The 24,315-nt window shown below is 41.0% G+C and overlaps 1 protein-coding gene and 1 pseudogene across 13 annotated transcripts; one reads left to right on the forward strand and one right to left on the reverse strand.

The window, feature by feature from the left end:
• On the reverse strand, positions 1-17,051 carry CNOT8 (CCR4-NOT transcription complex subunit 8). 13 transcript variants are annotated; one of them, XM_023726579.1, is made up of 8 exons: positions 15,799-16,369; positions 14,470-14,579; positions 8,529-9,771; positions 7,328-7,521; positions 4,493-4,654; positions 3,777-3,921; positions 2,968-3,078; positions 1-1,536 (listed from the first exon to the last, which is right to left on the reverse strand). In XM_023726579.1, the coding sequence occupies exons 3-8, from the start codon at positions 8,730-8,732 to the stop codon at positions 1,387-1,389; spliced, it is 966 nt and encodes a 321-aa protein (XP_023582347.1). In that variant the 5' UTR covers positions 8,733-9,771; positions 14,470-14,579; positions 15,799-16,369; the 3' UTR covers positions 1-1,386. The 13 variants fall into 13 exon arrangements, with proteins under 13 accessions (XP_023582347.1, XP_023582354.1, XP_023582348.1 ...); XM_023726586.1 differs by lacking the exon at positions 15,799-16,369 and having other exon boundaries at positions 8,529-8,680; positions 9,699-9,771; positions 14,470-15,149; XM_023726580.1 differs by lacking the exon at positions 15,799-16,369 and having other exon boundaries at positions 8,529-8,716; positions 9,699-9,771; positions 14,470-15,148.
• Positions 16,942-24,315, forward strand: part of LOC105757040 (charged multivesicular body protein 1b-like) — a 25,628-nt pseudogene continuing 18,254 nt past the window's right edge.

Consider the following 24,315-nt stretch of genomic DNA (forward strand, 5'->3'; position numbering starts at 1 on the left):
TGCCAATGATTAAAAAAAATCTTTATTTTACAAAATTAAAAACATAAATAATATTTACAAGCATCTTAAATACCAGCTTATAATACTTGACTTTTTTAATCATTTCAAATTGAGTTTCCCATAAGTTTTTAAAATCCAAGACTATTCATCCACTTCAGTGAGTTACCACTTTAACTTCTACCATTCTAAAGGGGTTGGTTTTTGGTTTTTTTTTTTAATCGTCCATACTGTAGTCATTCAAAAAATATAGTGTACTTTTTAAATGACTAGCTTTAAAAAAAAAAAGTCCTGAGCTTCCTCCCCCAGTTGTGGGATACTACTTGAAAAGAATTCTACAAACAAAAATCAGATTCCTTTACTGCCCTGTTTATTTGTAACTACTATAATTTTTTAAAGACTCACATTTCTGGTACTTAAACAATAATCATCTCCCCACCTTCAAGTCTGCTGAAAGGAAAAGCAGGGAAGATGGAGAAGAAAGGTGGGAGAATACAGATGACCATCTGAAATCACATTACTGAAAATACAACAGATATATGATCCAAAAATCTGGTCTTACTTCCTTCAGGATCAAATCCAGGATATTTGATTATATGAAAACTTAAAATGATTTCAGATGGTGCACATGTGACAGCAAGTCTGTGGCACAATGGAACATAAGAGCTAAAGACATGTAAGTGGTAACTTAATACCCACTCTGAAGTTTGTCACAAGAAGTAGACAGATTCAGTAGAATGTTTGCTCTCAAGAAAAGTTTTCATTATCTGGTCTTCAAATTTCAGTACAGAGCAGTTCATTTCCATATAATAGTACAGGCACATGAAGAAAGACTACTAAAGTGTGAGGAAAGTAAATGTCCTCGAGAGGGCCAAAAATTTAAAAAAAAAAAAAGAAGAGTCAACATTTATAACCTACTTCACAAGAACACCATTTTGTTCCATTTTCCCTGGAAGCCCTCAGCTCAGCTGAGAATCATAGGAAGAAGTCTTCATCTTCAGAGATTAGCAACAAATTTAAAAGAAAAAGAATGACAACAGGTAAGAGTTATATACATTTTACTGGTTTGCTTCTGACTTGTCCTAGATATTTAAAAAGGTGTCAAATGAGCCATGGATGCTGGTGGCAGGAGGCAACTGGAGAGGAGAGGCTTGGGGATGAGGAATAGGGAAGACTTGTTTACAAATTCAGAGCAAACACCCCTCCTTCTGGATCTAAAATAAAGACATTTGTCTTCAGTAAAACAAAAGTCTTTCTGCTCAACACAGATGGTAGGTACAGCTTGCTCAAAAGAAGCATTTTCGCTCAGGAAAGGAGACAAGTATGCACAGACCAGTCAGCACGGTCAGCACCACTCCAGGGCAGGCCCATGACAGAGCCTCACTGCCATCACTGCTGCATATTGTTGATGATGGCCAGGATGCTCATCTTCTCCTGGGCAGAGTCCACATCCTCATTCTGCTTCTGGGCCACGCCCGTACCTAGGCCGTAGAGCCGCCCACAGTACTTGGCATCATCAATACTGTCCTCAAAAAATAACTGCAGAAAAGGACAGAGAACCCAAGGTGAGATTTAAAGTCTAAACACTACCACAGCTCTTAAATCTAAACAGTACCACAGCACCTCTCAGCTCTTAAATCCCTGGAAATCTAGCAAACCAGAAATTAACTTAGCACAGAAAAGCTCCGAACTTTTCCTACACACAGTCTTTTCATACTCTCTTCTCTAAATACAAACTCTCCTTGTTGAACAGACGTATACCTTCCAGAAGTTCCTTTACTGCCAGGTTCCCTGTGCTGCTATTTAGTACAACTGGCCCATCTCCGGAGCCCTGGTGGCGCAGTGGTTAAGAGCTCGGCTGCTAACCAGAAAGTGGGCAGTTCAAATCCACCAGCCACTCCTTGGAAACGCTATGAGGCAGTTCTACCCCGTCCTATGGGGTTGCCATGGGTCAGAATCAACTCAATGGCAACAGGTTTGGATTTTTTGGTTTGGCCCATCTCCCTCCCTTCTCTTTAACAGGTAGCTGCAATGGCTAAGAGCTTGGGCTCAAGACTCAGACTAACTCATTGTGTGACCTTTTACAAATTTACTTCAACTCTCTTTAAGCCCCACCTATAAAATGGAGTTAATATTTTAATAAGGTTGTGATGAGGACACGAAGCACTTACAGCAGGGCATCTCGATCTCAGCTCTACTGGGCGGGATAATGCTTTGTCGCGGGGGCTGTCCAGTGTATTGCAGGCTGTTTAGCATCATCCTTGGCCAAAAGTACCCCTACCCCAGTCATGAAAACCAGAGACGTCTCCAGATATTGCCAATGTCTCCTGAGGCGGCAAAATTGCTTCCAGCTGAGAACCAGTGACTTAGAACATTGCCCCATACATAGCAATAATAGGAGTTGTGGTTTATGCTTAAGAGTAACAAACAGAAAACATATTACCCTTTGCCACATTCTTTGCTCTGAAAAGGAGCTCCACCTCTGTACATATCCGTTAATTTTTCAAAGCAGCTTCTCCCTCCCTCTACCTCTTCAACTACATTTTTTAACAATGAGTGGGCGAGTAAGGAAACTAAAAGGAAATTCAGTCCTTTCACTAATGAGTTGTAGTAAATTCAGTAGAAAAACCAAACCAAACCCATTGCCGTCGAGTCTATTCCAACTCATAGTGAACCTATTAACAAATGTGTTCATACTATAGATATCAGGAGAAAAGCAAATAATTGAAAGGATTAGAGCCCCTTTGAACACTAAATATATTTCCAGACTTGAGCATGCTAGGTGGCATGCTTTTGCCTCTCAAACTGCATTTAATATGTTGATCTCCATAACAACAACAAAAAAAGCTTTCGAAGTGGCCATCAACTTCCAACAGAAACTATAAATTTTCAAAACCTCAGCCCATAAAGCTCATTTCCTCAGCCTTCACAAGTTACTGCAGATACGCCCTGGGCTTCAACTGAGCTTACCTCTTTCATCCTGAAGAAGGCCATTCCCGTCAGCAGTGAGTCTGAGCCTGCCTGGTGTTGCCTTCCAATCCTCTGCAAATCCAACTGATCAGCAACTTCCTGAAGACCTCCCTGGAGGTGAAAAGGAAACAAAGTGGTATTACAGACTCAACATTCCTCTACTGGAGTCAACTAAGTCCACTGTTAAGTGTACTTCTTTTGATGGTAGAAGTGGGAACAGGCCATTTACTTAAGCCCAGCAGTATCCACTTTCTAGCCCTTAACTTTTCTTCTCTCCAAATGTTAAATTATGTTACATTCCATATTTTGTTCCTTTCTTTTCTATACGTTGATTCTGTCAGACCTCTGTCCTCTAAAGTCCACAAAGTACTATAAAACAAGGTTGAGGAAATAGTAAATTCCAATCAAATTCCAGATAGCAAACCACGTATACCAACAATTATTAGGGTAATGGGTTCTTAACTTCTACAATTAAGAACCCATGTGAGAATCTGGTACACTGTAGACCCCATCTCTAACAAACCGCCCACTATTTCACTAGGTTCATGGGCCTCAGGTGAAGAATGCCTGTCTTCGCATGAAAGCAGAAAAGGGCTCCCTTTGTGCCCAGGTTAAAGAGAGTTGCCACACAAATCCCTGGGCCAAACGGCTTCATATTACACCCTGTCTAGCACAGTGTTGGCACCTAGCAGGCACTAAAAGTGCATGCTGAACAAACAGTGATAAAGCAAAATGGCAAGTTTTTGTTTTTGGGGTTTTTTTTCCTCTCTTTTTTTTATGTTACTAGTATTAGGAATAATATTGTATACCTTAAGATTTTTGCAACTCTTCATCAGATATTTCACATCATAAATGGATGGGAAGAAAAGGTTCAGAATATGAAAGAATTCATGTTCCTCTTCTGGCAAACGAGAATCTGTAAGCAGCTTTACCATGTAGCCAAAGTCATAGCCACTACGAGGAGAGAATCAGGCACTAAGGTTAAAAAGCAGCAGTCACCAGGCCACAGCGTTCAACCACTCTGCTTCTTAAAGCTTACAATATTGCCTCATGTTATGGATTTTCACAGTCTTATCTTCCAAAGTAGTTTACCCTACTGAAATCTGAAGTATCTATTAAATAACAAATAGGAGAGATATAAAAGAGAGAACTCAAGGGTTTATAAATGAGTTTTATTCAAAAATTCAAAAGTACTGACAAGGCAAATAACGTCTCCTATGGGGAATCTGGAAGACTCCAGGCCAGCCATTTAAAAGGCAAGAAAAAGAGGGCCAATTCTGCCGTGGTCCCCACCCTCCATCTTTTCATTTGGATATACACCCCAACAGCCAGTCACAGACCCTGATGCTGTGTGAAACAAATCAGTGTCAGTGCCGAAGCATGAGCGACAGTTACCATTTCAACTCAGTAATGCTGCTGATCAACAGAAAAGAGCCAGTAGGACCATAAAAAAAGCGAAGAATTCAATCCCCTGCTCCAGTGAGGCCCAGAGCAGGAGGGCCTGTACGCATTCTCTGGGACTGACCTGTGAAATGACAGCCATTTGACGTTGTCACAGAGAACCACCCCCGATGTCATAAGCAGCTCTGCAAAGTGCAATGTGTCAATCCCTTCCTCTTCATGTTTCTGGAACTGTAGTCCTGAGTTAGCAAGGAGATCTATGGAATCCTGGGAGTACATGTCCTCTCTAAAAAACAAGGTATTCTCTTATTAGCCAGTGGATAACGTAAGAGAAGTAGCAGACAACAATGTTACCATCACCTGATGAACCATGAGAGATAATAAAAAAGTTATTCCTGAGCTACCAGATGCTACTGAAGTCCAGTTAAACAAAGCAGTATTAAAGAACTGAGCCCAATAAATACACTCACACCTCCTGCAATCAGCATTATAGTCTCCTCAAAATTTCCCTCTTACCATGGTCTCGGGGAACATCTAGCTCAACTGGCATAACACAGTTTATAAAGACAATGTTCTACATTCTACCTTGGTGAGTGCTATCTGGGGTCTTAAAAGCCTATGAGCGGCCATCTAAGATATTCCGCTGGTCTCATCCCTTCGGGAGCAAGGGAGAATGAAGAGAACAGGATACAAGGAAAAGATCAGTCCAAAGGACTAATAGACCACAGCTACCAAGGCCTGCACCGGACTGAGTCCAGTACAGCTAGATGGTGCCCGGCTACCACCGACTACTCTGACCAGGATCACAACAGAGGGTTCTGGACAGAGCTGGAGAAGGATGTAGAATATAAGTCTAACTCACAAAAAAAAAGACCAGATTTACTGGCCTAAAGGAGACTGGAGAAACCCCGAGAGTATGGCCCCCAGACACCCTTTTAGCTCAGTGGTGAAGTTATCTCCAAGGTTCACCATTCAGCCTGGGAGTGGACAGCCCCATAAAACCAAATGGGACAAATGAGGTACAGTAGGCCAGTGACAAGGGCCAGAAGGCAGAAGGGGACAAGGAAGCTGGTGATAGGGAACCCAAGGTTGAGTAAGGGTATTGTTGATGTGTTGTGAGATTGTTAACCATTGTCATATGGCAACATGTGTAGTAACTGTTAAATGAGAAACTATTTTGTTCTGTAAGCCTTCATCTTAAGTGAGAATAGCAGCACAATTGGAAGAGCGTAGTCAATGTCACTGAACTGTGCATGTAGAAATTTTTGAAATGGTTTATCTTTGGCTATGTGTATTTTCACCAAAAAAAAAAGGTTGAGAAGTTAGAGGGTTGACATGTTGTGGGGTTGTTAACCAATGTCATAAAACAATATGTGTACTACTGTTTCATGAGAAACTATTTGTTCTGTAAGCCTTCACCTGAAGTACAATTAAAAAAAAAAAAAAAAACCTCCCTCTTAAAAAATTACATCATAATTTGTCCACTATTGGAAAGGCTTCAGATTCAACGACCCTTCATTAGCACCCACTTTAAACCTTATGTTTATTATAATAGGTACAATAACCTGGTTTTACAGATAAAGAAATTAATTACAGGAGGTGAAATGACGACTCAAATTACCCAGCTAGGAAACGGCAAAACTGCAATTCAACAAACCCTGATCTACTAACTACAACTGGGGACTTGACTATTTTTTAAAGAGAAAACAGCTTTAAAACCAAAAACTCAGTTTTCAAGTCCATTCTGACTCACAGCAACCCTATAAGACAGAGTAGAACTGCACCATAGGGTTTCCAAGGCTGTAATCTTTAGAGAAGCAGACTGCCACATCTTCCTCCCACGGAGGGACTGGTGGGTTCGAACCGCCAAGCTTTTAGTTTGCAGTCGAGTGCTTAACCATTGAGCCACCAGGGCTCTTAAACAGAGTTTTTCAGATACTAACAATTCACCCATTTAAAGTCTATAATTCAATGGTTTTCAGTATATTCAGAGTTGTGCAACCATTACCACAATCAATTTTGGAACACCTTCATCACCCCAAAAAGAAACACCATACCCATTACACAATCATTCCACAATGCCCCACAACCCCCGCATCCTCCTGGTCTAGACAACCACCAATCTACTTTCTGTCTCTATGGATTTGCTTATTCTGTACATTTTATATAAATGAAATTACCCACAATATGTGTTGCTATGTGACTAGCATCTTTTATTTAGGATGTTTTCAAGGTTTATCCATGTTATACCATGTATCAGTGCTTCACTCCTTTTTATTGTTCAATAAAATTCTATTACATGGATAAACCACATTTATCCATTTTTCAGTTCACAGACATTTGAATTATTTCTACTTTTTAGTTATTATAAACAATGCTCTGAATATTCATGTACAAATTTTTGTGTGGAGATACTGCTTTCATTTCTCTTGGGTATATGCTTAAGACAAGAATTGCTGGTAACTCTGTTTAACATTTTGAGGAACTATCGAATTATTTTCCAAAGTAGCTGCACTATATTACATTCCTACCAGCAATGGACAAGGGTTTCAATTTCTCTACATTCTTGCCAACACTTGTTTTCTGTTTTTTTGTTTTTACTTTATTTTTCAAAGGCCATCCTGATTGGTATAAAGTGATACCTCACTGTGGTTTTGACAGGCATCTTCCTCATGACTAATAACGTTAAGCATCTTTTCATGTGTTTATTGGCCATCTGTGTATCTTTTTCGGAGAATATCTATTCTGATTTTTTGCCCATTTTTAACTGGGTTATTTGTCTTTTAATTGTTGAGTTGTAGAATGTTCTTAAAGGGAGACTTTAACTCCTGAGATTCCCTATTCTATCCTCTGCTTGACTGCTCCATCCAACTCCTACCTGGGGTCAGTGAAAACAAAACTTATAATTAATCAAATCAGTTAGAAATCACAATCTGTACAAAGTGTCTCAGACACTTACGTAAGGTTGAATTTGAAGTTGAACTGCCAAGTATTGATTCCAGAAGGATATTCTCCCTTCTCATTCGTAAATGTAAGACCCAGCTGGATAATTTTTAAAAGGTCAACATTGCACCGAAGAAGTTGATATTGGTAATCTATGGAACTTCGAAATTCACCAATTGGTCGCACCACAACACCTGGAAATTCTGTGTCCTGGAAAATGAAAAAGTCTTTCATTATAAGGTTTCACAAAGCAATAGATGCTGAATTGATGATTCATAAACAAAATTTTTACCTCAATTTATAAAAGTTATGTGATAAGCCCCCAAGCTTGGGCACAAAATCTATCTTAAAATACTGATCTCGTTGATATCTACTGAAGGAGCACTAGAATCATGAAGCTTGGCACAACAACTTGGAGATCCTAAGCAGGATGTGAATAGAAGTAGTTTGAATAACGATAGTTGGATATACAAACAATTACGAACATTCTAAGTTGAGAACAATATATGAATAAAAATACAAGTAAAGGAAAGTAAAACAGTAATTCAGAAAAAAACATAAACAGCCTAGTTTAGCTTGGAGTAAAAAGACTAGAATAAGACCATAGAGAGTTCTAAATACCAGGCTAAAACCTTCACTCTATAATCTCTATTGCAGGAGTCACAAACTCTAGGCAGCTAAGGTAAAGGAGTAAAGCAGGCTAGATATGAAGATGGTAACAAGTGATGGGGACTGGAGCAAAGGAGAGCACATGCCTCCATCTAATGGAAGCCCTTGACATGACCACGACACTCATCTCCCTCTCCAGCCACTCGGTGCTAGGTGGGAATGTGGACCCTATATTGCCAGAAATCTGGAATTTAAGTGAGATCTCTTGATTTTTAAATGCTGGCAACTAATTTTTAAAATTTTTTTAACACTATCCTGTTACAGTCACCAAATATGTTGGGCAGATGTGCCCTGTGGGCCAACATTAACACTTGCTTTAAAGACTTCTGAACATGGAGCAGCATTACAAAAAATCCAAGATACTAAAGGTAACATCCTTCTCAGATATACTGGCTACCTTGATATTTCACAAAAGTAAAGCAATCTTTCATGAAGTTTAGTTTATCATGACTTTAATGTAATATACTTATTTCTTTTGAAAATCTCACATGAAACTCATTTCCTAGGCCCATACCAGCAGGTGAGTCAAACAGAGCAGAGCTCTTTACCATGGCAATATAACTGTAACTGAGCACTATTTCTCGGATCTTCCTCATCTCTTCTTCTAGATTGCTGGCCCAGACTTCACAGATAACCTGGCTGTTCTCCACAAGTGCTGCAGGCATCCTGAAGAAACCTGAGAAGCTGCGTTCCGCTGACTCTGTTAGAGGACAAGCCAGACAATGCTTGATCTGCTCTGGATTGAAAAACATATTTTGAAATCACTTAAGTTTACACACTGGCATAAGACGTCAACAAAACAAAGACATCAAAACAGTATTTTACCATCACTTCTTTAGTTTAAACTAAAACAATAAAACCATTATATTTATTCTCCATTTTATATGACGGGAAAATATGCTTTGTCAAGACACACACACACAGTTCTTTAACCTGAAGAAACTGAAATTAACGACTTTTGCCTAAGCTGCTCTTTCGCATAGAAGTGAAACCACTACCCTAACCCAGTTTTCCAGCCCTCTCCAGGCTACCCTAAAGACCAAAACAGTCCCCTATATAAGGACCACAAACATGCCCTTATCTGTGACTTTCACCTCACTTTGCAGGGAGACCAAATCTTAGAAACATTTCTAAAAGAATCATTTTAACCATTTTAAATGTACATGGGATAGCTGAAAGCCTGAAAGAATGTGGACCTGAACTCTCACATTAAAGTCCTTAAACCCATATGATGAATATGGGGATGGGGCCCCCCCAACCACCCAAAATGGAAATTTTTTCCCCTACACTTCAAAAGGTAAATACAATTAGAAGCTAACTAACTTAATATCGTGCCTCTTCAGATTTATGCAAATAAATCATGAAGTGAAGGATTTAAATGGTTAAAAACCAAACCCATTTGCTAATCAGAATCTTTAAAAACCACAATGAAAATTAGAATTTGAGTTATCAGTGTCCACTTTTAAACATATAATGTTGTAAAGCAACTAAACAGCAATTCAGCAATACAAATAGAGAAGATGGTAGATATAAATAACTCAACCAGGAACAAAATGCTTTATGGTATATCTTCCGAGAGGAAATAGGGGAGAGTAAAGTATTCTGCAAGATGAAATTCAATATAGTAAGGCCTCAGAGTAATGTTGTTATTATGGCAAACTCAACATAAGAGGCTTAATTATAAAAAAGCAAAGAGAGCTTATCATAAGGGTGTTTACCTATAAGACAACCCCACGGCAATGATCCTCAACACAATACGGGAACCCAGTACATATACTCAGGGGAATATTCCTAGAAATGGCAAAATGAATGTGAGTGATTTCCAAAGAACAAAGCAAGGAAAATCTTTGCTTTTTACCTTCAAGATAGGCAGATGCAAAAATGAGCATCTAGAACAAAACAAAATTGGCAATCTCATGTCATCATTTCTCTGAGAAACTTCTGAGAAACCAACCCATTGGTTTGTCAGCAACCCTTGAAGATTCCATTTTTTCAGTGTCCTGCACTTGTACAAATGCTTCTCTGAAATTACAGCTGTTAAATCTAAGTAGACTGTGTGGTATCTCTCCAACAAATACAGGTGAAATGGATTCTTAAAGGCAGTATCCATTTCTTCTTGTTTTCAATACAGCCTTGTGCCACATAACATCTGTTCAGGCAACATCTGACCATATATACATCAGTGGTCCCATAAGGTTATAATAGAGTTCAGAGATCCTGACTGGAGAACGGAACATAGCAGACCTAATGTCAGTTAGTCAAATGTTTTTCTTAGTATATAGTGTACCTTTCTATGCATAAAAAACATTAAAGAAACACTTCCAGAGACACTAAAATACCTTTAACATAATACAGTAATAATAATGTTTGATGCACATTGCTAAGTAGTACCAGTTTGTTATTACAAACCACTGCATGTTCTTCATTTTTAATATAGGCGGCTTTGGTTGGGGGTTGGTTCATAACTACGGGTTGTACATAACTTGGATATTCGTAACCCAGGGACTGCCTTATATAATATGGTGTTCACACGACGTCCAAATCACATAACGTCCTATTTCACAGAATGTACCATGAACGTTAAGTGACACATGACTGTACTCTAAAGGACTAGTATTGTTCTGTACACAATGGGCATGAATTGGAGGCAATGAACAAATAAAATCAGAAAAGAACAGAAGTCTAGACTGAATGTGGAGTAAATTCTACTATCTGACCACAATTAAGAAAATGTAGACATCAGAATTCTAGATTGTAAGCATGCTGAAGGTTTTTCTCTGCAAAAGGGTTAAAACCATTTCTATGCTCATTAATCTTAAACTGGTGCGACCTTGCTTCCTTATTTCCCTAACTGAAAAAAATGCACGTCCTACTGGACTAAACCAAAAGCTAAGGAGTTTCCTGAACACAAACAAACACTTCGAGGGACACAGCAGCAGGGGTGGGAGTCTGGGGACCATGGTTTTGGGGGCATCTAGGTCAATTGGCATAACAAAGTTTATTAAGAAAATGTTCTGCATCTCACTTTGGTGAGTGGCGTCTGGGGTCTTAAAAGCTAGCGAGCAGCCATCTAACAGCCATCAATTGGTCCCAACCCACCTGGAGCAAAAAGGAATGAAGAACACCAAAGACACAAGGAAAATATCAGCCCAAGAGACAGAAAGGGCCACAGAAACCAGAGACTCCATCAGCCTAAGATTAGAAGAACTAGATGGTGCCCGGCTATCACCAATGACCGCCATTACAGGGAACACAACAGAGTCCCTGATGGAGCAGGAAAAAAGTGGGGCGTAGAACCTAAATTCACGTAAAGACCAGACTTAATGGTCTGACTGACACTAGAGGAACACAAGAAGACATGGTACCCAGACCCTCTGTTAACCCAGAACTAAAACCATTCCTGAAGCGAACTCTTCAGACAAAGATTCAACTGGACTATAAAACATAAAATAATACTTGTGTTAAACAAACAAAAAATAATAGTACTCCTGAAGAGCATGCTTCTTAGTTCAAGTAGATACACAAGACTAAATGGGCAGCTCCTGTCGGGAGGCAAGATGAGAAGGCAAAAAGGAATAGGAGCTGGTTAAATGGACAAAGGAAATCCAGGGTGGAAACGGGGAGTGTGCTGTCACATTATAAGGATAGCAACCAGGGTCACATAACAATATATGTATAAATTTTTGTATAAGAAACTAACTTGAGCTGTAAACTTTCACCTAAAGCACAATAAAAATTTTTTTTTTTTTAAAATGCACTTTCTTTTACTCTCATTTTAAACACAACTATAAACTATTTTAGGGGAAGTGAGTATCACTCTTGGGCTTCTGAGAGATGTTTCCATAAAAGCAAAAGTAACAAAAGGCACCTAAGCAAAAAATCCCTTTGGCCTCCATGCAGCAAAGAGCAAGCTACACAAAATTAAAAGATATTTACACTAAACTCTTAGAAACAAACTCCCCAGCAAAGAAGCTTTATAAGACTACTAGGATTCTGTCAAAAGAACTCAGGAAGCAACTAGAAGATGCTCTCACTGGCCAAAGAAAAGACAATATGAACATCGTTACGGATAATTTCTACAATATATTGGAACTCCTCAGATAGATTTCAATCTGTGAATACATAATTTACCATGAAAATAAATCTAATCGGTCACTGTTGGAAAATGCTACTTAAACAACTTATTATTTTTAAAAATTAGTATCTTGACTTTCCTGTATAAACAGGAATAACCAAATGAAAAACCAAACAGCAGTTAAGGGAAAGTTTCTCTTTACAAAGTTGTTACAGCTAACAAATGAATATGGAATGACAGAATTAGATTATCACCATATTGGAACCCCAAATTAATTTACAGATTTGGGCAGTAATCATAATGGCATTTATATGAAATATCCACAAAAGCAAATCTATAAAGACAGAAAGAAGACTAGACTGTGGTTGGCTAGGGGTAGAAGGGGATTAACTGTAAACAGGCACAAGGTATCTTATCAGGGTGATGGAATTGTTCCCAAACTGAATTATGGTGATGGCTGCACAACTCAGTAAATTTACTAAAAATCACTGAACTGTGTATTAAAATGGATGAACTGTATAGTAATGTAAATTATACCTAGATAAAGTTGTTAACGTAACAATAGCTGTAATTATCACAAAAAGAGAACCAGATATGTGCCTCCTGATACAGCACACCACTACCTATGAAACTGTCTTGCCAAAAAGAAAAGTTTACTTTGAATCTGATCAAGCCTCTATATTTAACTACCAATTTACAGGAAATTAAAGAAAAAAAAAAACCAGAAAGGTGTTAAATGACACCACAGACATGCAATCAGCAAAATCCAGACTATGAGAACAACCAGATTCCTCAACAAAGAAACTGCAGGAAATAAAAGTAAAAGTCTCTTAGGAGCCATATTAGCCAATTAAAATGTGTAGGCCTGAGATGAGAGCGGGAAGCAGGAAAAATCATTAACTAGATAGTAGACACATATTAACTTAGCTGAAGGAAAAGGCAATACACAATAAGCGGGGTGTCAGCACAACATGACCAAGGCAAAGGAAGACACTGGGAGGTACACAAGAGTAAAAGGCAACAACGCTAAATACTGTTACATACACAATCCTGCAATAACAATAATAACAAACAATAATTTACGAGGATACACAGGTAGATATGTAAGCTGAACAGGTGTGGGATGGCGTATGGGAGTATACCCACAAGCATATATAGGTTTGGCAGAAGATATTCTACATACGTATTTGCATGTGCTGCAAGATATCCATGTATATAGTAGAGCACACAGGGGGCAAAGTTACAAAAACTCCTTAGCCGTAACCAAACACCCTGAGGGACTGAGTCACTGGGCCTGAGGGCTTACGACCATAGTCTCGGGTGTCACATCTAGGTCAATCGGCATAACGTAGTCCATAAAGACAATGTTCTACATTCTACCTTGGTGAGTAGCAACTGAGGTCTTTAAAGCTTATGAGCGACCCATCCCAAAGCAGTATAAAGAAAACAAAAGATTCAAGGAGACGATTAGTCCAAAGGAAGGACTAACGGACCACAGGAACTGCAGCCTCCACTAGCCTGAGACCAGAAGAACTAGATGGTGCCCGGCTATCACTACCAACTACTCTGATCGGGGTCACAATAGAAGGTCCTGGACAGAGTTTAAGAAAAATGTAGAACAAAACTCAAATTCATAAAAAAGACCAGACTTACTGGTCTGATAGAGACTGGTGACTATGGCCCTTAGCCTCTTGCAACATAGAACTGAACCCACTCCTGGAGATCACCTTTCAGCCAAACAACCGACAGGCCTATAAAGTGAACAATAACACCCATGAGGAACATGCTCCTCAGAACAACCAACAATACTGACCAAAAACAAAGTTCAGAAGCCAAGAAGGGGCAGGAAAGATGGGCTAATGGAAACGGGGAACCCAGGGAGGAAGTGGGTACAGTGCTGCCACATTGAGGGGATTGCAACTAATTAACGAAACAATGTGTATAAATTGTTGAATAGGAAACTTATTGCTTTGTAAAACTTTCATTCAAACCACAATAAAATGTTCAGGGAAAAAAAATGTGTGGGCCTTATTTATATCTTGCATTAAAAAAGCTGTCACCCCATTTCCCAAAAAATAACATTTATGAAACATTTAGAAGTTTAAACAATGACTGGCTGTTTTTTTTTGTTTTTTTTGGGGGGGCGGGTGTTTTTTTGTTTTCTTTGTTGTTGCTTGCTTCTTTTTTAATGCTATAATATACTACAGTTATGTCTTTTTTTAAGAGTCTAACTTTTGGAAATAATGCTAAAATATTTACAGGTGATATGAAATGGCAGGTTTGCTTCAAAATAATACTGAAGGAGAAAAATCCTAACCTTGCAGAGTGTTATCTTCCTCACTATTTTACAGGGAAAAAAAAAAAAAAACTGAAATTCAGAGACATTAATTTAAAAAGACAGTATCAAAACTTACATTTCAAATGCATAAAGGAGCCAGGCAAGTATTACAAGTGAGTGAAGCAGGCTAAGGAGGAACTATGGTGAACTGCAGAAATGTGGACCATTGTCTGATCTTCCAATTCTCTAAGGAAAGAGAGAAATCGGACTTTTTATGTGTAATCTGCCAACTTTCAAATGTTGGCAACTAATTTTTTTTACACAAAAACTGCAGGTCAAACAAAATGCATCTAGAGGTCAAATCTGACTCATAGGGCACAGTGTGTGGCCTCTGTTATCAACAATAACAAAAAGTCACTCAGAGTCTTCCTAATGTTCCTGTTAAAATTAGTTACATTCTCCAACAGCCCACCAATATCTGGTATCATCTCTGTTAATCCTCACAACAATCTTGTACAGTGTGTTATCTTCCTCTCTATTTTATAGATAAGAAAACTGAAATTCAGAGACATTCATTTTAAAAGGCAGTTATCATTTCTATTTCCAAAAGAATTTGCTTTTGAAAAGCTAACCACTGTTATATGTATCTGACAAATGGAGAATGCACAAGAAAGACCACTAGCAAAAAATATGTAAGACATTCTTGCACCAAATCCTTATCTAGGAAGTTTGTGGGGAAATAAACAATAGCTTAAAAAAAAACCATTGCCATCAAGTCTACTCCGACTAATAGCAACCCTATAGGACAGAGTAGAACTGCCCCCACAGGGTTTCCAAGGAGCAGCTGGTGGATTCAAACTGCCGGACCTTCTGGTTAGCAGCTGAGCTCTTAAACACTGCACCACCAGGGCTCCAACAATAGCTTGCCAGCCCCTAAAGGTAATATTACTCAAACATTGACGAGGAATCACACTATGCACATTTAACTTAGCAAGTCCAATTACTGGATATGTTAGCTAAAAAAGACAGAGAAAATAGCCACTGAAATATATGTATTTGTACAACACAGTCTCTAAATGTAACTTAACTATTTTATCTGGGTTTCAACCAAAGAAACAGTAACCAGTCTCAAAGCTGAACAAAACACTGTGCTGGATTTATTGAGAAACAGGATGGCAATCACCAACTTTGCACCTTCCTAAAGAATTTCCTAGGATAATTTTGATCACAGGCAACATTTGCCTCCCAGGCTGACTTTAAAACTTGACTCCATATGAGCTACAACTCCACTCCATATGAAAGCAATACACAAGCACTGACTGTTACTTCCTAGTAGTACTAGGCTGTGCAAGGGGGAAAGCTGTATACACGCATACACACACACACACACTCTCTCTCTCTCTCTGTCTCCCTCCCTCCCTCCCCGCCCCCCTACGAAGTACCAAGGTCCCTGCCCTGTGCTTACCTGCAGTTCAAATCTGTTCAGATCACCCAGATGACCTATGGTTAAACTTCTCCAAAACAGACCTTCTTATCTACCCAGGAAAGCTCTGGTGGGCAACTAATGGTAAACCCACCCTCAAACTTTCTCTCCAAGCAATCCAGAGCATGAGGCCTTGCTTGAATGTTGAGTTGTTGGGTTTTTCGAGTTTTGTTTTAAGCCCAAGTATACAAGGAAACAGTAAACATCACTTCCCTATTCTACTTCCCTATTCTAGCGGACCGAACAAAGGCTTTGCCTTCCTTGGATAATACGGAAAAGGAAGTAGCAGCGCGTTAGAAGAAAGGGCAGCGGCGCGAAAGACAGTCCTCTGTATACACTGCCAAGGCGCCGCTGGAACCCCTCAACACCCCCTAATCCCAGTGTCCTCAGACACTGCCCCAGACGGAACCGCAGTTCAATTAGTTCCTAAAAACATCTGTGTGGCCCAGGCCTGTGAGCTGGCTCCTTCCGAGCAATGGCTCTGGTTTATAAGGCCACAGAACAGCAAAGAAAGGTTGTCGGGCCACAAGAATTAAGAAGGGGGAGACAAGTTAGAAGGGGGAGGCCCGCAAGATTCCAAACTCAAGTCCTCTCCCCCACTCAGTCCCCCGTGATCATTCTCTTCCCCTTCAAGATCATCCTCCCACTTCAAACCACACACATCCATCCCCTCCTTTCCTCCTTCTTAACGCCCCCCGCCCCTTTTCTTTTCAGTAAAGCAAAGACATTAAAAATACAGGCCTCAGGGCCAGACAGGCCTAAATTCGAATCCAGACCAGGCTACCTACTAGCTGTGTGGGCTTGCATAAGTTGTTTAATCTCTCTTGTACCTCACTTTTCCTATCTTGTAAAATGGGTTTAGTTAACAGTATATACCTCGGAGGACTGCTGTAGAGGTTAAACAGAATGAAGCATATAACGTGCTTAGTAAAGTCCTGGCACATATCACTAGATTATTATTATCGTTGTGACTATTATTCGGTGGGCCTCTTTCTCTCCTTATACACACTCGGCCCCTCACACACACCCCCACTCCCTTCCTCCCACAGGTCCCCGATTGCCTCCCACACTCTCTCATCTTCTCAGGCTCCTCTCTTTGGTAAGTGTAGGACTGCTTACCCTGAAATGCAGGGCCCGCAAAACGCGGTCTGGCAGGCTGGCGGGCGGACTCCCCGGCGGCTGCGGCGGCGGCGGCGGCGGCGGTCCCTGACCCCGCGCTCTCCTCCCTCTGCCCCGGATCTGCTCCTAGAACCGAGCGGGCCGGTAAGATAGGGATCCCCGTGCCTAGAGCGGCCGTATGCACCGCCCACCAAACAACTCAGCCGCACCACTCTATCCACCCGATCCTCCCGACTCGCCTGCTCCTTTTGCGTCACTCCAGACGCGAGCGCGCCTGATCATGCCCGCTCCTCCCCCTTTGCGCGCGCCGGCACTCCGCGTGTGTTCGCCCAGCCCGAAGTCGCGGGGAACAGCGCGCAGGCGGAAAACCAATAGGGCGCCGCGAAAAAGATGGGGCGGGGCGGTCTCGGAGGACGCATGCGGAAGACGACCTCCCTTAGGATTACGCGCTGGCTCAATTTAATCACGGCTGCTGTTCATTCCTCCGTCTCGGTTCTCTTCCCGTGCACCCAAGGAAGGGAGGTGGTCTGGAACTAGTCCTTGTGGGCGTGGCCTAGAGAGACCAAAGGTCGAGGGAAAGGCGTGGCCCCTGCTCTTTTCTTTGAAGGACCATTAAAATCGTTGATAGGAGAGGGATTTGGGGGAAGGTTGATGGGGGGAGATCTTGGCCCTTTCCTTCTGTACTAATGCGGCCCCCTGGACTCACAAAACATGTACCTCACGGGTTCCTTTCTGGCAAGTAATTAGTTTGGGGTGGGGCAGCACACTCAGACCAAGTCTGGGTGACGTCTGCCAAGGCGCACCTCCCCTTCTCCTCCCATCACAGAGCCCAGCGAGGAGCGTTACTATAGCAACCGGGCCGCCAAGGCCTACTAGAATTATCAAAAAGACACCGCCTCCCAAGGGGAAGCGTCCAGCGAGCGCAGGCATCGCCCGAGCTTCCGGGAAGCTCCGAGACTTCCTGCGGATTCTAATAAGCTTGCTCGCCAGATTTTAGGTGGCGGGAGCAATGGGGCCCAGGCCTAGCCTAGGCGGTCTCTAAGGCCCCTTCCAGCCACTTGATTCTCTGTTAATCGTGTTTGGAGAAATCGTTTTGCCAACGCCTGTCATTGGCAGCATTTGACTAAACTCAGATGCACCACTGCCTCATGTTCTCCAACAATGGAAAAGAGGACAAAGCCTTGACTTCCTGCACACAGCTATCCAGTCGGCACTGCCCTCATAGTTACTCCTAAGAAAGCGCAGAGGGCCCGAAGGCATGGTTCTGGTTCATTAAGTTAGGCTCCTAGGTGCTTTTATGTAGAAGGGGCTCTTGGTAAGTGTATAGCAAATTTACCCCCAAGTGATGGGGCGTGGAAGAGCCCTGGTTGCACAGTGGTTAAGCGCTCGCCGAAAGGTGGGTAGTTCTAACCCACCAGCGGCTTCTCGGGAAAAAGATGTGACAGTCTCTCTGGGTACATCTAGCTCAATTGGCATAAAAATTTATAAAGACAATATTTTCCATTCTACCTTGGTGAGTAGTGTATGGGGTCTTAAAAGCCTGTGAGCAGCCATCTAAGATACTCCACTGGTCTCACCCCTTCGGGAACAAGGGAGAATGAAGAGAACAGGATACAAGGAAAAGATGAGTCCAAAGGACTAATGGACCACAGCTACCAAGGCCTCCACCAGACTGAGTCCAGCTAGATGGTGACTGGCTACCGCCACTGACTGCTTTGACTGGGATCACAACAGAGGGTCCTGGACAGAGCTGGAGAAGGATGTAGAACAAAATTCTAACACACAAAAAAATACCAGATTTTCTGGCATGACAAGAGACTGGAGAAACCCGGAGAGGATGGCCCCCCGGCCACCCTTTTAGCTCAGTGGTGAAGTCACTTCCAAGGTTCACCGTTCAGCCAGGGATTGGACAGCCCCATAAAACAAAACAGAACTAATGAGGCACAGCAGTCTGGGGACAAGGACTAGAAGGCTGGGGGGGACAGGAAAGCTGGTGATAGGGAAGCCAAGTTTGAGTAAGGACAGTGTCGACATTGTCGCAGGGTTGTTAACCATTGTCATAGTGCAATATGTGTACTGTTTAATGAGAAACTATTTTGTTCTGTAAACCTTCATCTGAAGTACAACAACAATAACAAAAAAAAAAAATGATGTGAGATCAAATTGACAACAGCAACTCAAAAGGTTTGATGGGAAGCCTAGGGGACAGTGAGTTGAAGAGAATGGTGATGGAATAATTTGGAAAAGGATAGTGAGAATAGCAGCACAACTGGAAGAACGTAATCAATGTCACTGAATTGTACATGTAGAAATTTTTGAAATGGTGTATCTTTGGCTATGTATATTTCCATCACCCTGAAAAAAAAGGTCCTCCAAGGTCAAGAAGGGTGAGTGTTGACATGTTGTGGGGTTGTTAAGCAATGTCATAAAACAATACGTGTACTGACTGTTGAATGAGAAACTATTTGTTCTGTAAACCTTCACCTAAAGTACAATTTAAAAAAATTTAAAATAAAAAAAAAAAGATGTGACAGTCTACTTCCAGTAAGATTCACAGCTTTGGAAACCCTATGGGGCAGTTCTACTCTGTCCTATAGGGTCGCTATGCGTCAAAATCCACTCGATGGTAATGAGTTTGGTTTGGTTTGGAATGGGGCATGAGGCCCTCCTACTATTGAATTTGTACTTTTAAACATTTCCCTCAAGGGGATTCTCCAAAATCCTACTTCCATTTCCTAGGCTGGATGCACAGCAGGCTGTAAGGGACAGTTTCAAACTGGATTTCCAAAAAGCTTCAATTCCCCAGGGAGGTGAGCTTCTACCCCTAGCCTCCAGGGAAGAGCATCAAATACACTTTCTGAACTCCACTCCTCAAAGCTTCCTCTTCTCCCCTCCATGAGTGTGGTCTCCTTAACCGTAAAACAGGATACAAATGACTGTCTCACAAGGTTGTTGTAAAGATTAAACAGTTAATAAATGGAAAATATCCACACCAAAGAGAAAGATATAAGAGCATTCAATAAATAATTGTCTCTGACCTGTCTCAGTTTGTTATCCCTGAGACATTCAATGTTTATTAGCTCCCCTGCCAGACTAACCCTCAATCATTCTATTGAATAATACTGTGGTTGGAGAAGACAGGCAAAATACTGCCTTCCTCCAGTCAGTTCTATGGGTTTCTAATATCCTTTTACTTGTAATTAGCTTCAGGAGAGGGTAGCCCTAGTCAGGCGATGTTAGTCACATGAAAAGCAGCTGCCACAATCCTTTCTTGGAATTTTGTTTTTTTTCCTGCAGCATAGGGCCTGTTGTGCACTCAAACAATCAAACAGGAAACACACCATCCCCATCCCCTCCACCACTCCCAGAAATAAGTGTTCATTTCTCAGGTTATTGAAGATAAATAGGAAACACACAGATGGTTTGTATTTCAGGAGGCGTAAGTGTTTTAAGTTCTCAACAATGGATTTTATGCTGTACTCATACTATTGCAAAATTAGAACAATTATGTAAATCACTGATACTCAGTGGGAGGGAGTCCCCAAACCAACGAGGGAGTAGTTGGAAAAGAATATATTCAATATTATAATTGTATATTTGGAAAAAATATATATTGTTTTTGAAATAAAAATCATAGAAAGTAAAGCTTGATACCCATGCCTTTTATTGGGCATCCCCAGCTGGGAGGGTATAGGTTAAAAAAGATTGTGACACACTGGTTGTAAGTGGGTCTCTTTAAGAACCACACCCTTTGCCGTCTAATCGATTCCGACTCATAGCAACCCTATAGGACAGAGTAGAGCTGCCCCATAGGGTTTCCAAGGAGCAGCTGGTGGATTGGAACCGTTGACCTTTTGGTTAGCAGCCTAACGCAACCACTGTGCCACCAATGCTCCCCTTAAGAACCAGATAAGGTAATACCCTTGGCCAACCAAGCCTACTGGTTATTCCCAATTCTATATAAATCTAACAGGATACATTTCCTAAAGTATAATATGTATTGTTCTTAGTTGCCATCGAGTTGATTCTGACTCATGGCGACCCCATGTGTGTAGAGTAGAACTGCCCCATAGGGTTTTCAAGGCTGTGATCTTTCAGAAGCAGATTGCCAGGCCTGTTTCCTGAGGTGCCTCTAGGTAGGTTAAAACCTCCAACCTTTCGGCTAGTAGCTGAGTGCTTAACCATTTGTTCCGCTTGGGTATAGGAAGACACAGTCTAAAAGTGCATATTTGGATCTGGAATATCTTGAAAATAGAAAGGAAGGTAAGTGTCTCCAGGATAGTATCAGTATACCTCACCTTCTGGTGTGGCAGAGGTCTGGCATTATTTACTGGGTAATGGTTCATTTTGAAATCTCTGAAGACAATTAGGATTCCTGGAAAATTCTATTTACTCTAGCATTTTGAGAATAACTACCTTTAAATGGAGGGCAGGCAGGGCCCAAGTCTCAAAAACCCTTATGTCTCTTAGAGCACTGACACACCTAGAGGCCTGTCAATTGATTAATTGCATTTTTTAAAGTTTCTTTTTCCCCTGAGACCTAGCCAAGTTCTGCTATTTGGTATAAAGTTTTCATTTATTAGATTTCACATTAGTCTTTACATTCAACTACAGAATTCACCCAGCTCACTTTTTCCTTGGTGTAGTTGCTTTTGAAGTGTGTTGTCCCCGCTTTTCCTACAAAATGGAAAAACCTTCTTCTGGCTCTAAGAAATTATCAACAGATCATCAAACTTCCTCTAAATATAGAGCAAGGGTCATTTTTCATGACTAAACATTTGAGTTTTACTTTGATCTTTTGATTACAGCCAAAAAAACTTTCCGATCTCTGATGACTTCAGGTTTCTGAAGAGTTTTCAGAGTCCCTTTTTTTTAAAATCTGGAATTAGGTATCAAATCTGTTTTATCTGTATCTTGTTCTATTTTCCCTCTCAGAGTTTACTAAAGTTACAGCATTTCAAAATATACCAATACAAATCAGAGACCTTTAAATATTCCAAAGCCAAGGAGGTCCATAAAGACATTCTAACCAATACATTTCTCTAATTTCACAGAAAGGAATTAAATAACTTGTTCAAGGTCACCCAGCTCCCAGAGATAGGACCAAGATTGGAGTCTTCTGATTCTAGTCCAGTACGGAATTATGTGTTCAACCATTCAGTGTTTGTTTACGGTCCCTTTGCTATGGTCCTAGCCCCATGCTGACACTGGGGATACACCAGTGGATGAAATAGACATGGTTCCTGGCCTTGTGGAGCTTAATGTTCGGTGGCAGAGACTGACAATAAAACAAGTACACAATCAAATAAGAAATACAGGGACAATGAGAAATTGTGATAGCTATCATGAAGGAAACTAATGGGGCAAAGTGACAGAAAATAACTGGATTGGGTGAGGATAGGGAGAAAAATCATTTGGAAGCGGGCAAAGAAGGCCTGTCTGAGGAGGCGGCATTTAGGCAGAGATGAGAAAGACAAAAAGGGGTATATATATATATAGAGAGAGAGAGAGAGATACGTGAGGACTTGGAGGCAGTACATTCCAGGCAGAGGGAGAAATGTGAGTTTTCCATGTTAGAAGTAGTGAAAGGAGGCCAGGGTGGCTGCAGAGAGGTGGACCAAGGGGAGTGGTCCAAGGTGAGGCTGGAGAGAAAAGCAGAGGCCAAGTGAGGCCAGGCTTAGGGGGCTTTAAGACTGCACTCTACACTGAATTATACATGTAGAAATGGTTCAGTTGATGTATGTTTTGCTGTGCATATTCTCAACAACAAGATTGCACTTTATTCAAAGTGCCGTGGGAAACCCCAGAAGATTTTACTCAGAGGATTGACATCATTCGATTTATGTTTTTAAAGATTACTTTGACTGCTGTGAACATAGACTAGGGGAAAGGCAGAAACATTTTAATTTTTTTAATTCTAATTACACTAAATTTGGCAAGAAAAGAAAGCTAGCTTCTCCCAGGCGTGGTAAGTATGTTGCCTAAGGAAATGTTAGGTAATTTTACTAGGTAATACTGATTAAGAGCTCAGCTGCAAACCAAAAGGTCGACACTTCAAATCCACGAGCCGCTCCTTGGAAACTTTATGAGGCAGCTCTACTCTGTCCTATAGGATCACTATGAGTAGGAATTGACTCAGTGACAATGGGTTAATACTGATTGAGAAAAAGCCTAAGAGAAAAATACTTTCCTGAGGAGTCCAAAGAATGTTGCCACTACGTTCTTTTGATTATTGTTACTGTGAAAATATTTAAGACTGCTAACTAAACACTCCTTGGTCTTCAGAGAAGAAAGTTGATCTCTACCTATACAGAGCTAGACAGATGGAAATACAGGCCAGTGGAATGAGAGCAGATAAGCACATTAATATAGATGAGTAAACTTGTCCTTTGGGACTCACTGTGTGTGTGTGTGTGTGTGTGTGTGTGTGTGTGTGTGTGACCCCAGATCTCAATAAACTGTGATTTTTTTTTTTTTAAATGTGGTCAGCATTGAGAATCTTCTTTTGAATTTCTTTAACATTCTAGGAGCAATGGGACCTAAAGGCCTCAGAATTTCCTCTCAATATCCCAATCAGATGTGTGTGTTTGGGGTAAGGGGAGGGGATGTATTAGAAAGACATTGGTAAACATGATTATAAATTTCAACTCCGGATTAGAACTGGGCAGGGGAGAGCACCTCAGGGATCCACCAACCAACTCACTCATTTTACAGAGGAGGAAACTGAGACTGGGAGTGGTGAACGTCACACAACCGATGGGGAACAGTACTCAGAACGCAGACCCACCTTCTTCCAGCAAAAGGCTCCCAGGGGCTCTCCTGGTACACTTCCTTTATTAACAGAGGTTAGTCAGGAAGGGTTCATCTTACGCAGTCTTGAGCTCCCATGAAAGCTGAAATCTCCCAAGGATAAAATGAAGAGAAAGCCCAGGAGGACTGAAGAGGGATTCTCGTTTGTGTGAGCTTTTCTCTGTAAGGCTTGCCAAGCAACCAAAGTATTTACTGAGGACCTACTATGTGCCAAAGTTATTAGTGCCATGCAGATGCATAAAGTCCCTATATAAAATGATGATAGAAAATTGTCTGCTGCACTAGGGAGTGTTGACCATATATGTTAAAAAAAAAAAAAAAGTTCAGAAGGAAAAGAACTGGAAGCAGAATAGATGACAAGAAAAGGAAGGATATGCTGTGTGGGAAGATCAGCATCAGCAAAGACATGGAAGTGGGGATAATAGAAAATCGAAAAAATGTTTCTGCATGTTGTAAGTGATCAATAGTCGCTTGCACATGACAGTGATACTGGGAGTATTAGGAGGTAGGAAGTAGTGGGAAATAATGTTATCTAATGCTATAGATTGAATTGTATCCCTCCAAAACGTG

Source organism: Trichechus manatus, unplaced genomic scaffold, assembly GCF_000243295.1.
Source record: "Trichechus manatus latirostris isolate Lorelei unplaced genomic scaffold, TriManLat1.0 scaffold00011, whole genome shotgun sequence".
Classification (NCBI taxonomy): domain Eukaryota; kingdom Metazoa; phylum Chordata; class Mammalia; order Sirenia; family Trichechidae; genus Trichechus; species Trichechus manatus.